General features: G+C 41.8%; 1 protein-coding gene and 1 long non-coding RNA gene across 2 annotated transcripts in view; one reads left to right on the forward strand and one right to left on the reverse strand.

Moving 5' to 3' along the window:
- CD274 (CD274 molecule) overlaps positions 1-21647 on the forward strand; it is a 29869-nt gene extending 8222 nt beyond the window's left edge. The window contains 8 exon segments of the mRNA XM_048851802.2: positions 11616-11687; positions 12537-12890; positions 14137-14430; positions 16718-16828; positions 18526-18550; positions 18552-18580; positions 19362-19427; positions 20549-21647. Of these exon segments, the coding sequence (XP_048707759.1) occupies positions 11616-11687; positions 12537-12890; positions 14137-14430; positions 16718-16828; positions 18526-18550; positions 18552-18580; positions 19362-19427; positions 20549-20571 (974 nt within the window). The 3' untranslated portion in view covers positions 20572-21647.
- The window catches only part of LOC142072208 (uncharacterized), a 630664-nt gene that overhangs the window by 551812 nt on the left and 54376 nt on the right, over positions 1-24476 (reverse strand). The window lies entirely within an intron of this gene.

Here is a 24476-nt window from a genome sequence, read left to right on the forward strand (position 1 = left end):
CCCACAGACTTTGGATCAGATTTGAATTTTGCAGTTCAGAGTTGTCCAATACAAGTTTTTATTATGATATTACCGCTGGAAAAAATAAGGACCATTGAGAGGAAGACCCTGAATAATAGAGTAGTAGACAACTTCTTCTCCAAGCATGCACTTAACTTTGAATCTGATGTTAATACAAAATACTGTACATAGAAGAATTGGCTAAATGACAGATGTTGTTTTTATTGCAGAACAGTTATTTCTTGTCCTAAATATATAGGCAGATAGAAGATGAATGGGACATTCACCTGCCATTTAGTCTTGCACAGTTTTACCTCCTCCACCTGTGGACCTGTGTCCACTTCAACATGCAGGGCTGTCACATACTGTGACATTTTTGAGTGAGTCAGGTTCTAAAATAGTTCTGAGTGAGTTTCTAAAATGTCTCATTGAATCACAAGACAGCAAAATCCCCAAGAGATGGGAGAGACTCTAAACATTGCCTGGAAATGAATCCCAAGTAAAAGGAAGTCTCCACTCCCCTAGTAGGGAAGTGAGACTTGGGTCACATCTAATCTCTTCCCATGAGGGCATCTCCCCTAAATGAAGAGGGCATCTCTTCATGAGGGCATCTCCCCTGTGGTCTCTGCTGACTGCAAAGGCTGGGGCTGGACTCTGAGTTCACTTGGGAGTGTTTTCAAGCAGAAATAAAAAGGGGGATTGTTCTGGATAAATGACTCTCATTATGACACAGATAGTCATGAGATTTAGTGGCCCTGACTTGAGTCAGGCTGGAATTCCCTTCCGTTTGCTTCCCAGCTAGAGTCACTGAGGCAAACCCCGGGTACATGCCCCAAGCCCCAGAGGCGTGTGAATCTCCTGGACTTGAAGCAAGAGCAGAAGGGAAGTTTGGGGGTGGAGCGCAGAAAGAAAGAAGATCGCCCCTTACTCTGCTCTCACTGCAGTCCTGGGCAGGCAGCTGAGCTGGGAGGAGCATATTTCTAACGGGGCTACTGCTGCGGCTTTCCCTGCTGACTCCAGCTGAGCCGGTGGCGTAGCACCTGCTGTGCCTGTCACCCAGCCATTCGCCGAGCGGGAAGACTATAATTTAACCTCCAAAAGGTAGGAAAGCCCGTAGCGAGAACTTTACAGCTAAGCGGCGAACAGAAGAGAGCGTTATTTCTAGGCGAGGCGCGCGTTCAGGGCCCAGAACCGCGCACCTTGGCCGTCGGGCTGTGTGGCGGTCACTGGTACAGTACTCACCCGCAGTGTGCTTACCGCAATGGAAGCGGGCGTGCACGTCTGCATGGCTTCGTCCTGCGGTGCTCACACACAGAGGGTGAGAGCTGCCGGATCGCTCGCATTTGGAGGGAGAGTCCCGTCCCGTCCCCCATCCCCCCATTTTAGCCTGACTTTAAAGCACTCCCCATTTAGGGGCAAATCCTACCTCTCCCCCTGAAGCCCCGTCGACAGTGCAAACTGTGGTTGTACCGAGTGAGGGGCACGGGGAAGGAGGGGCTCTGCCTAAACGCCCCCAGTTTGCACCGATTAAGGTTAGCGAGCTCTCTGTCGCCTAGATCGGATTTCGAAAGGGGCATGGTCACACTAACGCAGCGGTTGCGTGTAAACAAAACTGAAAGTGCCGGATACCGGGAACCCGGCTGTACACTGGGGACTGTCCGTCTCCGGAGTGTCCATGGATCTCAGCCCCGCAGAGCAGGATGGATCCACTACTGGGCGGACCCACCAGCCAGTCCTCCGTGGAGGGGAAAGCATGAGGACCATAGGGGGCCCTCGCCATGGTCACGGAGCGTCTGCTGCTGCCGTACTCTGCGGGGGGTGGGAGCGGCCCTCCTTTCTGGTCCCCAGGGGGATGCTGCAAGGCTGAAGTTGTTCTTGATCCAAGGTCCTTACTGAAAGGCGCACTGTTGGTTTATTTTAAAACCTTCTTCAGCGCGAGTTTGCATTTTTTAGAAATTTCCCCCAAATAAACTAGACTGAATTTTACCACACTGTATATTCATTGTTACCCCAGTCCCACTTTGTGTAATTGTTTCTTAATTTGAATAAGTAATAGAGGGGGGGGCGGTGTAAACGCCAAAATATTTTTGGGTCACCCCAGCTGACACAGTCCCAGGGGCTGTTAATCTGTGCTGAAGTAGTTGGCACAGTCCGCTCTCTGACCTATAGCTTTATATCTGTGCAAAATGCCACCACATGCTATACACCTACCTTACCTTCCAATTTACAAATACTCCTTGAATAAGGAAGTGGCTGTCGTCGTCGTCATCATCTCATGACACGTCTGGTGGTTAGGGCAGCGACGAAGCTCCTCCACTCCTGTCTGTTTCAATGGTTCCCCAGCTGTGCCCCAGGTTTTTCAGCTCAGCTTCCACAGCCCTTCGCCATGTTGTTTTCGGGCGGCCTCATTTTCGCTTGCCTTCAGGTGTCCACCTTTTTGCTACTCTGGCGATGGAATCAGTTTCCATCTGCCATAGGCGCCAGCTTCCTTCAGGCCTGGGGGGTGCTCAACCCCTTGCTCCACCCCAGGTCCCACCCCCACCTGCCTTCTTTCCCCAAGTCCCCATCCCCGTCCTGCCTCTTCCCATGCCAACCCCACCTTTTCCCACCCCGCCTCTTCCTCACCTCTTCCCACCCATTTCTGTCCACTCCCCAAGCATGCCCCGTCCCCGCTCCTCCCCCTTCCTCCCAGAGCCTCCTGCACACCTCTAAACAGCTGGGAGGTGGGGGAGGAGTTGATAGGTGGGGCCGCCGGCAGGCAGGAGGCACTGGGGCAGGAGATGGGGGAGATGGCTGCCAGTGGGTGCTCAGCACCCACTAATTTTTTTCCGTGGGTGTTCCGGCTCTGGAGCACCCACAGAGTCGGTGCCTATGCCATCTGAAGCACGTGGCCAATTCATCTCCACATTTAAGGAGGTGGCTTTGAGTGGGTGTAAATGACAAAATATTTCTTGGCTCAGCCTAGTGACACATCTCTCCAGTCATTAATGGACTCTACTGTCCAGTTAATCACAAAAGTCCCATTTTGTGTAAGTGTCTTGCCTAAATAAAGAATGCAGAACTGATTTTTTAAACTGTCACAACCTGACAACCTTGAAAACAAAGGATTTCATATTTAGCTCTGCATCCACATGTGTTCAAATGCTTTTGTTTTGTTTTTGGCCAAGCACTCTTTTCATCTACACCAAAGACAACTTTAAAAGATTCTACAAGGGAATTAATCTCTTAAATCTATTCTGAGCATGGATTTTGATTAAGGAATATTATGTGGCAAAAGGGCTAAGATATGAAAATCTCCTCCTAAACACAACTTGAAGATAGGATGCTTTTAATTTACATGTTATATACAGAAAAGAAGGAAAAAAAGAGAAGAACCTGCTGATGGTGAAATTTTAAATTATTTGCCTCATTAGTTAGGATGAATGTTTTGCTCACAAATGATAGCACAAAGTACTTGCCACTGTAAAGCGCTGTAACTCCCATCAACAAGGTCTTTTCCTTAATGTATAATGTCTATAAGAGAGCAATACATAAGGAAAGCAGTTAACAAGGAAGCTAGACATGAGACAGTGGTGGTTATCCAAGTTCCATGACATCTGGATGCCCTGCCCAGGGGCATTCTCTCCTCTCTATTACCCAACCCTGAGCAATTGTGCAAAGGAAGGCGCGGGCAGCTGAGTGAGGTTAGTGCCTTGTGCCCATCACAGTAACTCTGATAGTTATGCTCTTGCAATAAAGTAGTATTTAGAGAAATCAGTCAAGAGATAAAATTTTAAAAACTGAAAAGCAAAAAGGTCAGTTGGGGTCCTTCCTGTCTCCTTTGTCTGCACTCTTTCTTGTTGAGGCTGATCTTGCTCATGAGAAAAGTCCCATTGACTTTCCCAAGCCTACCTGTATGGATAAGGACTAGTCAGGTGAGCAAATATCTGCAGAACTGGACCCTTCAATTATCAGTTTTTTGGGGCAGGATCTGTTGAAGGCAATAGATTTACTCAGGAGTTTCCCACTGTTTCAACAGAAAGGAAGTTGGACCTAAAAGTTTGGACAGCAAAGTAGACACATTAGCACTGGACTCAAATCCTGCCAGGTTCTGAGTGTCTTCAATTCCCATGACAGCAACAGGAGTCAAAGGCATTCAGTATCAAACAGAAGGTGCTCTGCACTTTGAAAGAAAGACTGAGCCATTAGGATGGGTCTAATTAAATACTTTGAAAAATGAAGCTACTTGGCTAAAAATTGCAGCTTGATATTTGGAAGGGACAGAGAGAGAGAGCATTAATGGAGGAGAATGGGACAAGGAACCATCAGGGTAGATGAAAGCAGCCTTCTCATTTACAGCCTGTCCTGCAAAGTGTCATATCTCGTTCATAGTGTGTTCAGTTCACATGATGGGAGCTGAGAGATTTCCATACCCCACGTTATCAGACCCTTGAGGGGTAAGATCACTTGTCCCCATGTATGGTGTGGCGTCATTCACACAGCAATTTATGCGTCAAGCATGTGTCTCACCTCTAACAGACGAATCAATATTTTAAAAATTCACACCTATTTTATCAGCACAATAACATACTTCAATGTGTATGTCCATCAGTCAGTATCTGCACTCTTGTAGGTAATCTTACTCAGGGTCTATGCTTAGTCTTTAGACCATCCTCTGAAATAGCTCACTCTGTAGACATTCATGGCCTGCTGAAGAAAAAGCCATCTATATGATATGGCTCCTGGTGAGGTCTGAAGGCATAGAGCAGAGTGGAATAGGGGTTCAACTGGCTGCTTATTTACAGACTGGTATATTAATTTTTATTATATCCCTATGGGAATTTAATTGTTGTCAGTATGCCTAGAGACATGTGTAAGTCTACTTTTATATTTAATAAAGCAAGTTGAAGCACAGTGTATACTTCCACGGTGTGTATATTGATCAGTGTTTACACACCCTGTCTTTGTTTTTTATTCACACTTTCATTTAATACGATTTACCCCACCCCTCACTGAAACTGAATTCCTGGGGAAGTTTTTCTGAAGTGTTTATTGCTTGCAAAACATAAGGTAAAATTCTTATCTTGTGTAGCTCTCTCAACCATCTCCAATTTCTGAGCACTAAGAGCCTTTCCTAAGTGCATGTAGCTCGCACTGAACTCAGTGGATATGTACAAATTTACAGAAGAGCAGGATCTGTCCCTCATTCTGCAAAGCTGGCATTATGTCTTTATATAAAGAGTACAGTAGAACCTCAGAGTTACAAATATCTTGGGAATGGAGGTTGTTTGTAACTCCGAACAAAACATTATGGCTGTTCTTTCAAAAGTTTATAATTGATCATTGACTTAATACAGCTTTGAAACTTTACTATACAGAAGAAGAATGCTGCTTTTAACCATCTTAATTTAAATGAAGCAAGCACAGAAACAGTTTCCTTACTGTGTCAAATCTTTTTTTTAACTTTCCCTCTATTTTTTTAGTAGTTTATGTTTAACACAGTACTGTACTGTTTTGTTTTGTTTTTTGGGTTTTTTTTTGTGTGTGTCTTTTTTTACCCCTCAGCTGCTGCAGATTGCATACTCCCAGTTCCAAATGGGCTGTGTGGTTGACCGGTCAGTTCGAAACTCTGATGTTTGTAACTCTGAGGTTCTATTGTATATCATTAAACAGTTTTCTAACTGCAAAAGAATCTAGGGCAAGCAGTTCTTAGTTCTGTCTAGCTACTCACAAAAATCCACCCCCTCAACCACACCTTGGGTACTTTCAGATTACTCAGTACTTGAATGTGTACATTCAAATGGTTCTGTTTTTTCACTTGTTTCTATAGGACTTTGTATGCCTCTCCCACACTTTACAGTAACAAGGTTAAACACTGACCTACATCTATGTATTTCTTCCTTGAAATTTGTACTGTGGCTGGATGTCACAACAGGTAGGAAGCAGAAAAATACTTGCCACAGTGTTAGATGACCTTTAAAGGTGGCTTCCTGTGAATTCAATCTTTGTTCTCATACACGTACCCTGAGCTCTAAAAAAACACAACAAACTGGTGCACTTTAAAGTGATTATGCTTTAAATGTCATGTTATGCTGTGTCACTGGTGTAAGTCCAGAGTAACTATTGCAGCCAAATGGAGTTGCTTCTTAGTTATACTATCAGAGGGGTAGCCGTGTTAGTCTGGATCAGTAAAAGCAGCAAAGAGTCCTGTGGCACCTTACAGACTAACAGACGTATTGGGGCATAAGCTTTCATGGGTGAATACCCACTTCGTCGGATGCATGTAGTGGAAATTTCCAGAGGCAGGTATAAATATGCAAGCAAGAATCAGGCTAGTGATACTGAGGTTAGTTCAATCAGAGAGGATGAGGCCTTCTTCTAGCAGTTGAGGTGTGAACACCAAGGGAGGAGAAACTGCTTTTGTAGTTGGCTAGCCATTCACAGTCTTTGTTTAAACCTGAGCTGGTGGTGTCAAATTTGCAAATGAACTGAAGCTCAGCAGTTTCTCTTTGAAGTCTGGTCCTGAAGTTTTTTTGCTGCAGGATGGCTACCTTTAAATCTGCTATTGTGTGTCCAGGGAGGTTGAAGTGTTCCCCTACAGGTTTTTGTATATTGCCATTCCTATTATCTGATTTGTGTCCATTTATCCTTTTACATAGGGACTGTCCAGTTTGGCCAATGTATATAGCAGAGAGGCATTCCTGACCACCCCCTCCTGGGATCCCCTGCCCCCTGACTGCCCCCCTCAGAATCCTCCACCATCCAACCCCCCCCCGGCTCCTTGTCTCCTGATTACCCCTTCCCGGGACCCCACCCCACCCCTATCCACACCCCCGACCCCTGACAGGCCCCCCCAAGGACTCGCACACCTATCCGACCACTCCTGTTCCCTGTCCCCTTACCATGCTGCTCAGAGCATCAGGACTGGCAGCCGTAAGTAGTACACCATAAGTAGCACGTTCCAATGGGGAGCAATTTTATACACTACACCCAGCCCCGCTCATCCCTTTGACGGTCTGGTGTTCTTAAAATAAGTTCTCTCACCCCTTATAAAAAATTACGCTACAATTAGCTTAAAAACTTGAAAACTTAAAAACTTACAAACTGTGTATATAACAGTAATCGTTAAAAATGTATAATGTTAATAAATACATAGGGTTGATGAAACAAAGTGGTTGTATTTAGGTGCCTGTGCTTAATTTGTGTTTTCGATGATTTACCTTCTAAAAAAAAATCTTACATGTCTTGCACCCCCAGAAAGGGCATCTCACACCCTCGTGGGGTGCCTGCACCCCAGGTTAAGAACCACTGCACTAAACTGATAAGCTCTGCATTTTAATTTAATTTTAAATGAAGCTTCTTAAACATTTTAAAAACCTTGTTTACTTTACATACAACCATAGTGTAGTTACATAATATAGACTTATACAGAAAGACCTTCTAAAACATTAAAATGTATTACTGGCACACGAAACCTTGAATTAGAGTGAATAAATGAAGACTCAGCACACCACTTCTGAAAGGTTGCCAACCCCTGTACTAGTGTAAAGCCAATCAGACTATGGTGTTTAACATTTAATTATGCCCTACCCACCCTGTAGTGTTTAAAGAACCACAGTACGAGAAAGCTAATGAAGTTGATGGAGCTTTTTGTTCCTCTGATCTTAACATAATGGACCCAGTTTTCTCTCAGTTACAAACACTGGTTAGAGTACATTGAAGCAGCAGGGGAAGCTCTTACTGTCCCAGCAAAGGAGGAGAGGGAGCTGTGGGGGAGCTTTGTTTCCCACAAGGAAGAAAGAGGGGAATGCTTTCCCTTTGCTTTTTCCAGAGGAGGGGGAGCTGTGCTCTCCCCACTTCTTTTACTTCTGTTGCAAGTCTACACAAACACCGCTGCAATTTCTCACCATTGCTAACAGCAGTTTAGCACCACCCCATGTTAGCAATATTGGGAGCCCTAGTGAAGGCGGACCACTGGCTGCCACCAGCATTCCAAGCACTGTTGATCAAACCTTGCTGTGAGCCTGGCTAGATGAATGAGGCTCCAAATGTTATCTATATTAGCATTCCAAGCATCGCCACCTCTGGTAGAGTTGCACCACTATTAGCAATGCTGGGGAGTTTTTGCAGAAGTTTCCCTAGTGAAGTCAGTGGAGTTACAGCAACGGAAAACCTGTCTGAGAGAAGAATTGGACACACTGTCTGTGTTCTGTGACTCTTCATGAGAAATCATGAGTCTGCTCAGCACAGTCCATGCCCTCGAATCTAGCGTTGCCTTGGGTTATACCCTAGCACAATAGCAGATATGCTTGGTTAATCATCAGCTTAATATTGAAATACCTCTAGAACGTTGAAGAAAAAAACAGTTAAGTAAATGGTAAACTCTTATCAGTATATAATTAGGAAGGTAGATAACTATTATGGACACCGAATTTCTTATTCAAAACCTAAAGGCAGTTTAATAAAAGTGTTGCCAATTTCTGAAGCAGTTTATGTGGGTATGAAATTTGGTGATCTAAAAAAAATAAGAAAAAATCCTGTAGTCCTCCGTACTCACACAAAACTCACTGATGGGAATTTTGCCTGAGTATGGGCTGAATAAGTTCTATACGATTTGGCCCTAGGGTATTCTTCTTGATTAAAATGTGTACTTAGAAATGTATCCCTTTTAAAATGAAGTTAGCTTATGCAGTTAACATCAGCAGTACTTTTTTTCAAAAAAAGAAAAGGAGTACTTGTGGCACCTTAGAGACTAACCAATTTATTTGAGCATGAGCTTTTTTTGTAGTTTACACTCCCACATAGGACTTGTAAAAATCAGTTAATCCAGGAGTGAGTAATTTTTGGTCAGATGGGTAAGAAAAGTAACTTACGCTTTTAGTTATGGGGAGAGGGGTGGGGGAAGCACAGGGAAGCAGATTTTGAGCTGATAGATTTTTTTTTCTTCACAGTTTTACAAGACTGCCCTCCTACACATTTGCATCATCTTTAATGCTTAATTCCTGCTTGTATTTGTGATGTAAGTGGTGGGCTTCAAGACCTGTTTCCATAAGTGTGCAACAAGAGGACTGAGTGGACACAGCGGGAGCCAAAAGGAAGCTACACTTTCAAGCAGCATTCAGGAGAGATCTCTAATTAAATAATAGTGCAGACAGAGAAAAAAGATCAAATGCCCCTTTGTGCAAAGACTGGACTCAGTTTCAGAAGGAACAAAACTCCTTTTTAATTTGCTTCTGGTCCTTCTCCTTACCCTTTGGGAGACCTGGAGAGTCTCATTCACTGACAAGCCTTCCAAAGAGTTTGTAAACTCCAACAGAGTGAGGAAAAAACTCATAAGATTCAGCTGATCTCTAGATTTTTCCATACTCCTGAGAAACCTGCCCAACTCTTCCCACCTGCCAAGCAGGTGAACAGTCTTAGTCTGATTTTTCCCATCATAGAGAAGCTCCACTGCACCTTCCCTCTCTTCACACTGCGGTTCCCAGTCCCTGGGTTTAATTCCTTCCTTCAACAGAGTGGGCAGCCAGTTCTCTCAAACCTAGTACTCCCTTACTTTTATCTCTTGTTCTCAGTATGATTATTCCATCCAGCTTGATATTTCTGGCAAGTGTTGTGGTATGGAGCCAACTGCAGCTCCTCTTTTCAGGCCAGCCTATAAACCCCCTTCCCTCCTGGCCCAGAAAGTTATTTGCAGACCCTATTACAAAGAGGCATTTTTTTAGGGATGTTCTCTTTGTGTCAAGATTAGCAGACTTTACCCTTGTGCACAGCTGAATATATTCACAAGATGTAAAGATCCCCCCGCTTTGGAGACGTGTGAAGGAACACGTCAACAGAAAAGGAGCACACAGGATGCATCCTATGCACGCTGTAGAGGAGTTCTTTAATGCCAGTCCTGCCCGGGCTAGCTTGGGGGGACAAGACAAAGTGGGCCAGGGGAGAGGCTGAGAACTCAGTCCACAACTGATGTGCAGAGCGAATAGCCTTGGGCATAAATTAGTATGTGCTTCTACTTGGGTCAAAGGGATGGATTTTTGCTTGCCAAACCCCTCAACCTTCACTTTCGGTTTCATACAGGTGAAGTGAATTTCACTTTTCGCAACAGAACGTGTTACTGTGACTTAAATGACGTGCCTTAGATGTGCCTCACATGCTAATTACCTGTAAGACAGCAATGTCCTGTATTGGTTTATTGGTTTATTTAGGAGTTTTTCCTGTGTGGTGTTAACAGTGGACAGTGGTCATCAGGTTGGCTAACTCTGAATCTTGTAATCTTGAGAGCTGGAGTTGGTCACAGTGTTTGTGGGGAAGACACTATCCGATTAAATTTTGTCCTCTTTTTTTTTTTTTTTTTCTGTTCATGGATCGTCCACCAAAGATCTTACACAAATGTTTTTCAGGCTATGGATTATTTGAAAGGTGTTCATTTTTGCTATGTGCTGTTTGCAGTCTGTGTTTGGTCTCATGGTACTATAATGGGTTTCCCTTCCACATGCTCTAGGTTGCAGGTGGGTTTAGTTTTGAGAGAAGTTAGAGGATCTGAAAGTTCTCTGGGAGTACAGTGTAGGTAGTCTGCTGCAGGGGAACAGGCATTGTAGTGAGAAGGCTTCAGATACATTAGAGGAGAATTTGGATTTTTAAACCATGTGGTTGTGTCTCTTCATTTGGCTATTCCTGATGCTACAGTATTGTTTCTACTCCCTGACTGGATGACTGAAACTTTTAAGGTTTCAGAGTAGCAGCCGTGTTAGTCTATATTCGCAAAAAGAAAAGGAGTACTAGTGGCACCTTAGAGACTGACCAATTTATTGCATCCGATGAAGTGAGCTGTAGCCCACGAAAGCTTATGCTCAAATAAATTGGTTAGTCTCTAAAGTGCCACTAGTACTCCTTTTCTTTTTGTGAAACTTTATTCCCATGCAAATATGCATATTCCTGTTCTCTAGACGTGAACTGAAACCTGTATTTGTGAATATATGTGAACTGCAAAACTAACTGGTACAAACATAGCTGAACCTAACAACCATTCAGAATACAAACACTCACACTCTGGTTTTGTGTCATTCAACTAGTTCTATTGACAGCAGATATGTTTCATGCTGAGTTAAAATAAGGGAGAGCCCTCCGCTCCCTTTCCTCTAAACCTACAGATGGAGAACTTTTCTCTCCTCTTTTTGGTTTGGAGGAGCAATGTTTCCAGATAACTTCCTCCCTCCTCATTGGCTAGTGCAGTGAGAGTTCCCTACTATAATCTACTTTAACCAATGTCTGTGTATGAGCACTTACTTTGTGGCATAAATTGATGAAAAGTGTATTGTTACATTACAAATGATGGATAAATGTGGGAATTTTATATTTTTTTAATTTATTTTTAAATCTGTTGTCCAGAAGTTGACACAGTTATATGCTGGAGCAGAACAAGGATTTTATTACCTGATTTACCAAAATATTTGCAATTTCCTCCATAGTCACAGGTACAATACGAGACTCCTGATGTACCTTTTGGGAATCTGGCTTATCTCTGTTTATAGTAGAACTCAATGCCTATGTGCAGTTACTACATTCTGCCTGGCTAAAGTACAATGTATAGTGTAATGTTAGAAAACACACCATAATAGGATTTTGTATCATTTTAGGTTCTTTCTGCAAGATGGAAAATGCATTGTGTATATTGTGTATATTCGTGTCCCATTGGCATTTCCTAAATGGTAAGAAGCAGAAATATTTGCTTAGGTTTTTTTTTTCAATGTATGGGCATGGGAACTATACCTTCCAACTTAGTTTTTCTTAAACTCTTAGGTAAAAAAACACTGTTCTTTATCATTTAAATGTTAAGCCAAACGTGTGCTTGAAAAGGGCTAGATTGATGTAGCTGGCAGGGGTAAATGTTTCAAAACAGTGGGGGGGGGGGGGAATAAAGAGCAGATGTAAAGAACTGCACAAAGAAAGACAAAGGAAGACACTGCAGTGTGCACGTTTTATTGGTCCACAAAATCATAGAATCATAGAATATCAGGGTTGGAAGAGACCTCAGGAGGTCATTTAGTCCAACCCCCTGCTCAAAGCAGGACCAATCCCCCATTTTTGCCCCAGATCCCTAAATGGCCCCCTCAAGGATTGAACTCACAACCCTAGGTTTAGCAGGCTAATGCTCAAACCCTCCCCCCAAGAACTATGCTACATATTCTTGAGTGTCATCTACTTGCACTTTATCTAGTAACTATTTACTTACATACAAACATAGAGCACTCTTGTAACAGGAAGCAGCAGTACAGGCTTCTCCACAGTGTTCTGAAAATAGAGGCCAAGAGGACACCCACGCCTAGTTTATCTACACAAATATCCTCTGTGTGTGTGTACAACTCCAGTGTAAATAGCTATTTAGGTACCTAACTGGTTGTGTGCATGCACAAATGCCAAACTTGCACACAGACACTGTGGATGTTTGTGTGCATAAATTAGGCACACAGAAAGGTATCCACACAGTTGGTAAAATATAACTTTGAAAATTATGTTCTTTTTGGAAAAGAAGTTTTATTCTGAATTCTGTTTTCCAGCTTTATTCACAGTTGAAGTTCCCCAGCCACGGTACATAGTAGAATATGGGAGCAACGTGACCATGGAATGCAGGTTTCGAGTGAATGGTCAATTAAAGCTTCAAGATTTAAGTGTCATTTGGGAGAAAAAAGAGGAACATACAAAAGAGGTTTACAAACTTCACAAAGGAAAGGAAAACTTTAATAACCAACACAGCAGCTACAGCGGAAGAGTACAATTGTTGAAAGATAAACTGCAATTTGGAAGGTCTATGCTTCAGGTCACCAGTGTAAAATTTACAGATGCAGGGACTTACCTCTGTCTCATTGGCTATGAGGGAGCTGACTACAAGATGATCACTTTGCAAGTAAAAGGTAAGCATTTTTTCCAGATAGTGGAAATCAGTTTATTACTGCATTATCCAGTTACAAGTTTCCCCTCACTGACTTCATTGGGATGGCAATAATGCCAGAGGGTGAAATTTGGCTCTTGGTCTGTAACTAGCATTCACAATGTGTGTAAGATCTAGCTCAAGCCTCTGTATTACAGCATTGTCAGCTCAACTCAAGAGAGAAGTTCTGCCTATCCTTTCCTTCTCTCGCTTATATTTGGAGGGTAATGAGGGAGGTGGAGATAAGGCAGAGCACTTCTTGTGCAAAAGTGCCCAGGTTTCCTTAAGCACCTCCTACCTCCTGGTACACTGAGGACATTCTACCCTCCCCCTATGGCCCCTTCTCACCCACAGCTTTGCCTTCTGGAGAAGAGGAATAATCCTGAAGAGGTAGGGGAGAGGAAGGGCAAAATACCTGAATGGATTCCCATCCTCTGGACAGGGATGGTGCTGACACCTCTTGCCCCAGGCTGTGACCCGTGATACAAGTTATATGTTACCCTCATTTTCTTTCTGAAAAATTATGGGTTGCTTGTCTCAATACTGCTAGGTATATATTGTAGGTTGAACCTTGCAGTTCTGCACAAGAGTTTACTCAGTATCAAGAATGCAAAGTTCACTACAAACTGTTCTCCCACAAAGATGCAATGGAAAACATGTAGACTAGGGGGAAGATTAATATCACTTTGATGCATAAATATTTATGCAAGTAATTCCCCCAAATGCTGATGGGAGCTATGGGATAAATTATGGGTTCTGGTGCACGTATGATGCAGAATCCGTAGGACCCCAATTGTCCACTTGGGTTCAGCATCCAAAGAGGCCTCCACTGACCTTCTGAGGCACCCTCCTGGCACTTACACAGGAGCCCAAACCCACACCTACCTCTGGGTGGAGTCTGTGACTCTGCCCTTTTCTACCACACATGGCCGCGAAACAAACAAAGACTGACGTTGGGGAGGTCAGCTGAAGAAAGGTTGATACAATCTTTAAAATAGTTGCAAAACTGTAGTGAAAATAGCTCAGTCCAGGTACAAAACCTACCTCCCCACTTTTACCATAATGATGAAGCAAACAATAATGATGTTTAACTTGGTCATCAAAAAAATATTACTTGCTCACGTGCAGAATTTTGGCTCGAAAGGAGCATGACCTCCTGAAATAACACACACTCTTCTGTCAGCACCATAGCTATAATAGCTTTTTGTGTCATTGTTGTTTTTGTTTAGCTCCTTATAGAAACATAACCAAAAGAACTGTGATTGTCCAGAGGACTGCAGGACAGAACGAATGGGAGTTAACATGCCAGTCAAAAGGGTATCCTAAGGCAGAGGTCATTTGGCATAATGGGGAACATCAAGACTTCAGTGACAAAGCAAACACAAGTTATGAAACAGGAACTGATCAACTGTACAGTGTGACAAGTACACTTAAAACCAACACAAGTATTAATGAGACTTTTCACTGTATATTTTGGAACAAAGAATTTAAAGAAAACACATCTGCTATTTTCATCATACCAGGTAATGTTTGTTAATTAAGGTTGTCTAGATTGGATCAACCACAACCTGTTCTTCCTAATCTAGACAAGGCCAAGCAATATATTGTAGAAATGGGTATAGTCTGGGGGCTTGAATTTTAGGCCTAATAGCTGGAAACTCTTGTGGGGGGTTTTAAATCTAGGCTCTTAAACTTCCTCTATGGCACTGGGTAAGTCACAGAACTGCCCTGCCTCAGTTTCCCACACGCAAAATGTAGCTAATACCTTGCAGAGGTTGTGTAGGCAATATTAATGTGATTGTAATGTGCTCTGAACACTGAAAATGCTAAGTGTTGTTATTAGGGTATTTTTTCACCATGTTAATATTTCCAGTATACATGGAGTGGGTGGGTAGTGATTCAAGGTGGGGAGTTCTGCACAGCTTTAAAAGTTATGTGAAAGTTGTGTGTGAACCTGAGGGTAGAAAATGTCCCAGTCTAGCTGGAGTTGAGAAATGAAACCCTCCCCTGCAACTTAATCATAAACATGTACAGTTTGGGGATGATAGCCATCAATTCCTTATTCCTACATTAAATTTAAACAAATTAGTACCAGAATCAAAATCTGTACATAGAATGGAGTGGGAGGAAGACATTGCATAAATCCAAAAGTACAGACGGGGCCCCAGGAAACTGCTGGAATAAATCATCAGAGGGAAAAAATGTTATAGTGAGCAAAGTATCAAGGGGTGATGGTATTTAACAAGGGAGTGAAATGATTTAAACAGCAAAATCCCCAGGTGAGATACAGTCCAGCCCTGTAATCCTGGGTGTGGAACTCTGCCTTTCCAAAAGGATACTCCCCAGTCTGTTTTCTGAGCAGCTATTGTGATAGCCATTTCCTTGAACACATATGGAAGAATGATCCTGCTGCATCCTGTCACAGACCCGTTTGTGTTATCCAGTGCACCTCCTCGGATACCACTGACTCCAGAAGCAAGGATAAATATTAAATTGTCTTCCACCTTGTCTGAAGCAGTTTCTGTTTATTGACTTGTCTCACATGGCTTGAAATGCAGCATCAGGGTGTGTCCTTGAACTCAATTTAAAAATGTATCACACCAAAATTTGTGCATAATCACTCTAAGGTACATATAGTAGATAACAGCAGAAGCAAAAGAGAAAGCAAAAATAAATAAGCTGCTTGCATATCATTCTGAAATGCCGAGAGCAGGGTGATAACGTGCAGAGTGGGAGCAGGGGGTTTATACCTGCGACCTGAACAGGGTTAGCTATAACTTCAGATGGAGGTTTGCAGTGATTGGTGTAAAATCAGTTTCTGCACTATTGTATATCTTTTCCTTAATGATTAAGCTCCCTTCATAAAATGTTAGCCTTCAAAAATACTAATATCATCCTGGGGCATATTAACAGAAGTGTCCTGTGTAAGACACAGGAGGTAATTGTCCCTCTGTACTCAGTACTGCTGAGGCCTCAGGTGGAGTACTGTGCCCTGCTCTGGGCACCACTCTTTAGGAAACATGTGGAAAATTTGGAGAGTCCAGTTGAGAGCAACAAAAATGATAATAATTTTAGAAAGCTTGTTTAATCTTGATAAAAGAAGACTGAGGAGGAATCTGATAACAATCTTCAAATATATTAAAGGCTCAAATGTTCTCCACGTTCACTGAAGGGCCAGGGAGTACAAGAAGTAATGGGCTTAATCTACAGTAAGGGAGATGAGGTTAGATATCAGGAAAACTGTATAAGGGTAGTTAAGCTCTGGAATAGACTTCCAAGTGAGGTTGTGGAATCCCCATCACTGCAGGTGTTTGTCCAACCTGTTCTTAAAAACCTGTCAGGGATGGGGTACGTTTACTTAGTCCTGTCTCTGCACAAGGAGCTGGACCTGCTGACTTCTCAAGTTCCATTCCAGCCCTACATTACTGTGATTCTGCATTTCCCATATGAGCATAGTAATGAGTCATGGACATGTCTTGTGGTGGTCAAAGTTGTTTGAAATTCTTAAAGTAATTATTGTAATTCAGTAATATTAACAATATTCTCAGGTTGTTGGGTTTTGTAATAATCACAGAGAAATAAAATCTATATAATTTATAACCTATTTTTAAATGGTGACAATTTTTTGTGAATTTTTTCCATTTTGTCCAGTTCCATGAGCTCATTGATAATCAAGAAAAAAATAAGACACTTAGAAATTTCAACAAAACTTTTTTTTTAAGATTCAAGAAAGTTTAACCTGCTTGAGTAATTTAACTGGTTACTGTAACTTGATTATTTCTCTAATAATTTTATTTTAATCCTTTTTAGATGATACAGTGGATAGTCAAAGGATTAACAGTAGACACTATTTTGCAACAGCTGGGGCTGCGTTGGTTCTCTTTGGATCATCGCTTCTATTTATGCTCTGGGTAAAAAAGGGTATACATTTTTTTGCCATATTTTTCTCCTTTTGTTATGTTTGTTGATACTAATAGGATTGAAATCAGCTGATGATGGTCTGTTCCAACTCCTTCACCCTGAAACCGCCAATTCTCTTCATTTTTTTTATCACATCCTTCCTGCTTCATTTGTTTTTTCTTAATCTGCTCTCACCACATAGTAACCATTAAGGTAGTATTTATCATCTCCCTGGCACAGGGAACTGTTTGGTCATCTGCCTACAGGCAGCTGTTAATGCATTTCCATTGGTCAAACTGTAGATGATGCTGCAGAGTGTTTTGAATGGTGCTTTCCCCATTCGGAAGTGAAAGCATTTTCTACTCAGCTGGCGTTGCCAAAGCTGCTTCCAGTTCTGTGGTTTCCCTCATGAGATGGAACCTACATGTCATTAGACTAGCATAATAATTGTCTTTTCTGTCATAGCTTCTAACAAAACTGTCTGAATTTTGACTCAATAACTTTATAAGGTATCTAAATGAGTGTATTCTAGTTATATTTTTTGTCATGGCTAAAATGTAACAGAGATGACCATAAACAGGTATTTGCAAGAATTTTTGAGATTTACATCTTGAAGATTTTATTACAAGAGGTACTCCCCCTCCCCATACAGTGGTTTGCCACCACTAGTTTGTTCCATTTTCTTGATTTTTTTAAATTAGGTTTTGTTTCTTTAGTTAATTTGAGTGACTTAAAAAAGCTGGTAGTTTCAGGATCTAACTGGGTTGCAGAGAGATTACCTGAAAAGTACTGGAGGTCTCAGTGTTGACACACACCTGTTATGCTGACAGAACCACACCAATTTGTCATACTGTAACAATATATGACCAGAAATGCATGAGGAAGCTTGAGTCAGGCAATGGGCTAACGGCTTACCAGAAAATCTTTTAAAACTATTTAGTAGGCATAAAGATACAGCTGGCATGAACTTCAACTGGAAATAATACAGAGCTGTGTGGTATCTTTTTTGGTAATAACTCTCAGTAGAGGTATTAATGTTATGAAACTGTTTTACTATTTCAAGCCGTGTAATATATTCCCCCATCACCAGCTCAGCACTGGAAATAGCTTTCTGGCTGGAAATCACATGGAAAAGGTCTTCCATCATCAAAATTTATGCTAAGATCTCCATTAGGACTGCATATTCCTAGTCCATCAGGTTAATGATAGCATAACATTGCTATGTCAGACTCTGTTAATCTCTTCACACAACTTCCCCCTGCCCCACATAAGAGGGTGTTATGGAGATGTCTGTCTCAGGCCCTGTATAAATGTTTTGTATTCTTCTATAACAGCCCCACAAGTGATGTCAGCAGTAGTGTTAGCAATCAACAGTACCTTTGCTATCAGAGTGTGGTGGGAACAGGAATACACGGTGAAAGTGGAGGAGGGAACAGAGGAAATCCTTGGTGTCTCAGAAGATTCCCTCCTGGGAATCTAATTATAAGGACACATTTTTCCTAAGTTACAAGAAAAAGTAATATTTTAGCTGTTTTTTTCCCAAGTTTGCACTGGAACAGTAACAAAGGTGATTTTTCAGTAGATACAAAACCTAATTTGTAGTCTTTTAGGTAAAAATATACAACAGCAAATAAGTTAGATAAATATTTCAGGGGTTTTGTAGTAACGCTAAATCTAAAATGAGTATTTTCTTTCATATTTTCCTTTTTCTCTTGCAGCTAGAAAAGATCAGGACAGGGAGACGTACAAATAATGCAGCAGTGAAAGTGATAAGTAAGTATTGCATACATGTGGCTGGATGTGCTTCAAGTGAAACTGGCTTAATTGAGAACTCACTACGTAATAGGGGCAACCCTAAGCAAAATTGTATTCTGCTCCATTTTGCATTCTTCTTTTAAGTTGTCTGATAACTAGACAGTAAGTAAGTGAGCTGTAGCTCATGAAAGCTTATGCTCAAATAAATTGGTTAGTCTCTAAGGTGCCACAAGTACTCCTTTTCTTTTTGCGAATACAGACTAACACGGCTGTTACTCTGAAAACTAGACAGTAATAATTAAACAATGAACTTGGTGCCTTTTATTTTCTGAAATAATGAAAACATATATTCCAAACAGTAAATTAAGTACAATATCAGACTGGACCAACTTTGCATATTACAACACAAACAGTCCTACCAAAGAGAAATTAGGTAAAATTGTAGGCAAATACAAAGACCAAGATTTTAAAAAGTTACTAATGATTTTGAATGGGTCAGTTTTTGATTGTCCATTTTAAGACATCTTAAAATGGCTCAAGTTCCTCCCTCCTCCAGAGGCTATATCAGATGAATAGTGTTTGAGAAGGAAAAACAGTTTTTAGTTTTAGTTCTATAAAACAAACTGTTTTATGCATTAATACTTCTTGTAAGCCTGCAGTTCAATTAGGCACTCAGCTTACCTAGAATACCATGGTCAGAATTCTTTACAAAGGATTTATGACCATACATGCAGGGAAAAAAAATATGCTCACTCATGTGTATGTGTGTGTTGATATTTTATTTTTATTATTTTAAAAGAATTATCGACAAATGAGGAAGAGGGCGATTGCAGAGAGATTTCTCCTGAGAATGAAGAACTGGAAAGTAAGTACAGGTGAAAAAGGAAAAATAGTAGCGAATTTCAGACAGTACAAATCATCTGCCAGCTTCCATGTCCAGGAAGAGAGCATAGCCCTGTGGGAGTTAGAGCTTAACAGCAGCTGTTGCTAAGGGAACTGACAGATTAAGAACTGGCCTGTGGATTAGTTTAAAAATTTAGATGCAGATTCTGAGCACTTCCCAGTCCACACTCCAGTGGTTTTAGGGGATCCTTTCCCAATTATTGACTGACTGATCTAAGGCCTCCTATTTTCCTTTCTCCCACCTGTTAGTTACATTTTTTGTTTTTAAATCTTTGCACTCTAGGGAATCTTTCTAGGTCTCTCTGGCTGATCTCCAAAAAGGAGCTTCCAGGCAGGGAGAGACCAGTAACTTCAGAATGAGACCCCTTTACAATTCTTCCATCGCTGGTTGATGTTCAGTCACCTGGAGATAAACAATCACCCTTGTTAGGATGCTGCAATGTGGAGAAAATATTAGAATGCTCAGTAAAGTCCATGGACTATATTTTTATGTATTTGTCACATGACTCTGTCCTTGGGAATGGGGCAGCACAACCAGCTAAGCTGGAATAGTAAAAGGATAATTCCTCCTTCTCTGTTCGCACTTGGAGATTTCTGTGAGTCAGTGGCCACAGATGCTAATTTTGGCTAAATCAGGTCCAAAGTCATCAAGAATATAATTGAAAAATACGATCCAATCAGTTAATTTTTAAACATCAGTTAGTTTAGCCTTCTTTGCGCTAGACGAGTACAGCTGAATTAAAAATTGATCTAGTTAAAGAGGTACAAACCGTTAATGTGAACAAATTTTGCCTGGATTGGGCTCATGACGTGGTAATTGGACAATTGCAAGCCACAATAGAGATTATTTATTTTCTTCTGGTGTTAAAAAGGTTGGGTCAAATTCTGCATTGATTTATATCCACTCAACCCTACTGGCTAAATGGGTGCAACTTGGTGCAGAATTTGTGTAGTAGTGTAGGCTATGTATTTTTTATTTATTTTACTTTTGGCTTTAGTCAGACTAAAGATGGGAAATGATGTCATAAATGTGTGGTGATGTCTTTTTGTAAAATGCTTGTATATTTTTTTTTCTTTTCACAGATGTACGAATTGAGGTGACTTAATGCAGAATGTTTTCTTCCTTCACTGATATGTTCTAGAGCTCTGGAAGTTTTATTTTAAATACTATTTTAAAATGTCCTCGTCTAATTCTCCTTTCATTTACACCAGTGTAAATTCAGAGTAAATTCGCAGAAGTTAATGGAGTTATCCTGATGTAAAACTGATCAGCATCAGGATCTCTGTGTATGTATTTGTATTTATTTAAGTTCCTACATGTTTGCTTTGTCCATTATGCACTTTTGTGGATGTTGTTCAGGTTTTTTAAATACGTCCATCAAAAAAGAAAGCACTTTAGGTCCCTACCCTAATTCATTTCATACTTGTTTTTAAAACATTCCAATTTTTCTCTGAGCTCTACGTTCCCTACTGAGACTCTATCACTTCCAGCCTCCATGGATGAAATTGTCATCACTTTGACCTACACAAGGATAAGAATGTCATGCATGTGGGCTACCATCTCTCCTCATTGCAGATTTTAAGATATTAGCTAACGTTCAGCAGTTAGTTAGTTCAACAGAGAAAAGGCTGTTTAACCCTCTTGTCAACATCACGATTCCTCCTGGGTTGGAAGTCATCAGATAATCTCTTGAACTTTGAAGATGCTCTAAAGAGTTAGAAGTTCTACTGTTTACTGTTACTAGGGATATAGTTGGCACCACCAGTTTGCAACTGGTCATTATTCTGATCAACCATCTGAAAAGCAAGACTTTGGACCTTCTAGAAGAGTAGCCTATGGAGTAGACTCTTTGGAAACAGTTGAGATGGAACATGCGCTATTCTATGATACAAAATAGACTTTCATGATTTAGTTGGGGATTGGTCCTGCTTTGAGCAGGGGGTTGGACTAGATGACCTCCTGCGGTACCTTCTAATGCTGATATTCTATGATTCTATGACTCTATGAAATCATTTAGCATGCATTTTGGGAGCACTTTCGAATTCTAAGTATCATTAAGCTATGGTTTGGTTATATTTTGCAAGATACCTACTTGTCTTTACTGTGTCTTTATTTTACTGTGTCATAAATTATGAGAATTATTTATTACAATAAAAATTCAAAACTATATTTTTTAATAAAGAGGGTGTTTTGTTTCCTTTTGTATCCTATTTCCTAAGCGCTTCCCCTTTGTATTACATTTTCGCCTTACATTGGCATGTCAAGAGCCTGCTACAAGGACAAACACTTATTAGGATATGTGTATGTTATTACAATAACTTGAAATATCATTCACAGTCGCTCCAGGTAACCTTTTCCAATCTCCCATCATGAAAACCATCATTTGAGATCTGGAAACTCACTGTAGTCAGATCTTAGTTTCAGACTTAAAGTAGCCAAGTCTTTTCTGTAAAGAAATTAAAGGGGTATTAACACCTATGGACAAAGTTTATGAACCTTCCTGCAGCACTGAAACAAACTGAAATCCATAGGGTGAAATTTAGTCCTGTGGATAGGGCTACCACTTAAGTTTCACTTAAGCCCTGTTTTGAAGGCTTAAGTGCATAGGCTCTGTTGGGGTGAATTGCTTCAGGGAGAATAACTCCTAAAATGAACATGACCCTATTCATTCAAAAAGTCCTCGTGCATAGGATCTTACTGAGGACTTCCTAAGAGAAAAAATACTGACTCCAGCATTCGTGAGATATGACTTTACGAAAAAGTTGGAAAACTTTAAAACAAAGTGGAGTGCCTCTCTTTTCAAAATGCTAGTATTCAAACAGGTTGTGTGAGTCACTTCAAATGTTGCAAAAACAAAAACCCCCAACGCCTCTAACTATACTATACCACGGTGAGAGCAACGTGCTGTAAATCAGGTTGTCGTGACCTAAAGGCCAAAATGTCTGACAACAGTGGCCTCCTCCTTTTAAAGGAAGTTGGAGCCTAGCTTCCTTTGCTGGAATTTGGTGAAGTGCTGGGCCTGGCTGCTTCTGTCATACGGATCACAGAAGTCATGAAAGTCATTGGTGCAGTGTGGTTGCTTTATGCTGCACCATGGATGCATTTTGGCTGTAAACCTGGCTTAACTACCCCACAGAGCAGCCCCCTGTGTCAGAGGGAACCTTCACTAGCATAGTGCTGATGTAGGGGGTCAGACACCACTCACCAGGAGCCTCATGCTGGCGTAGGATGGGAAATGGGCATGCTGATTACTCATGAGTACTGTTTTAAATGTAAAAACTCCCTCAGCGCCTCTAAAACCCTGATCATGCTTCCATTAAGGTCAATGGCCAAATTCCCATTTGCTCCAAGGATGCAAGATTGGGGTCTATATCCCCAGTCCCACTCCTTGGAAAAGCACCTAATCCTCTTTTACATGCACAGATTATTTCAGATCAGTGTGGTGCTGCTCATCCAAGCTGGACTCTGTGTTTTTGAATTTCTCTTTCTGTACAGCAACAGCTATTTGCATGTTAAAGTCAAAAAGCAGAGGAGTTCATCTAATTTCCCTTTGCTGGCCACATTTCCCTAAACAATTCAATAAATGTAAAAATAATACTACACAGCCAATGTATAGTTCCTTGTTGTCATACTAGGGGCTTTTGTAGAATGTGTTCTCATGGCACCACCATTTTTACATTGCCTGACTTTGTGCATTTATATTTGCAACCTTAATTTTGTACTAACAAAACATTTTAGTTTAATTTCTATACCTTTTACGTGGGAGGAAAATAAAAAGAACAAGTATTATGATGCTATGGAGTGACACTAGTATTGCCAATAGTCCCATATGACAAGGGAGGTCCCTTATTTAAATAGAAAATTGTCTGTCCCATACAAAATCTGTATGGGATACCTTTTATCCCCTATTTCAACAGCAGGGGGCCAGTACTTATGGTACATCTTTCCACTCCTCTCCCGACCCTGGCTTTTCAGTGCTGTGCAGGGAAATAAAGACCAGGCTGAGGTCAAGGGCCAGGGTCCGGAGGAGAAAGATGCACCTGCGAGTAGTGGCCCCATGCTGGACAGGGCCCCCTGCTGATTCCAGCCCTTGATCACAGCCCCCTCCACTTTCCCTGCACAGTCTCTGTCTGGCAAGTGGATGGGGCTGTGTGCCCCGGATCTGTGCTGAAGGGCCAGGGTCAGGAAGGGGCTTTGTCTGACAGGCCAGTCAGTACTCCCAGGGTGTAGCCTCCCTGCTTGCAGAGTCTCTGTCAGCATCCCCAGCAGAGGAGCATAACTGCTGGTTGGTGGCTACTGCAGCTGCAGCAGTCGGGGAGTGAGGCGGGCAGGGAGCCTGGTCCTGACAGCCAATACCACCTGCACAGAGCCCTGTCTGTTTCCCCTGCTGGACAGAGCTCCCTCCTGATTCCAGCCTTTCAGTGTGGCCCCATCAGGTCTTCGTGCCCCCCGATAACCCTATTGCATCCCCCAGGGGGCCATGCCCCATCGTTTGGGAACCTCTGGCTATAGTGGAACTAGTATTTGGAAGTCATATTATTCGTGGCTAACATTAGCTGCAGCACACTTTTACAAGTGGTCAGGAAAACATTCAATGCAACTATGAGTGAAGCATTGGGAACATCAGACATTCCTCCTGGACCTAAACAGAAAAAAATGAAGAGACTGTGTAGATATAAAAGTCAATGGGAAGAAAAATACAACTGGGTTAAATCTGTCACTTGCAATTCTGGTAAAGCCTTTTGTACTTTGTGCCAGCATGAATTCACTAACGGGCTGTGACAAAGCTCTGTCCTTGCTTCCGTGAGTCCCACGTTTCCTGGGGGATTTCGCTAGCCTCAGAGGCTCACCGTGACCCTGCACGTAACCCTTCTCTCTCTAGAGACAAGGGTCACAGTCTACTGAGCCATTTTAATCATAAGCCAGCGAGGCAGGTGAGGAGAAGTTATCCTTCCTTGCACAGTCTCTGTTGTCTCCCAGTCTCAGTGATTAATCAGGGGGCAAAGGTGG

The sequence above is a fragment of the Caretta caretta genome, chromosome 5, assembly GCF_965140235.1.
Source record: "Caretta caretta isolate rCarCar2 chromosome 5, rCarCar1.hap1, whole genome shotgun sequence".
In the NCBI taxonomy this organism is placed as follows: domain Eukaryota; kingdom Metazoa; phylum Chordata; order Testudines; family Cheloniidae; genus Caretta; species Caretta caretta.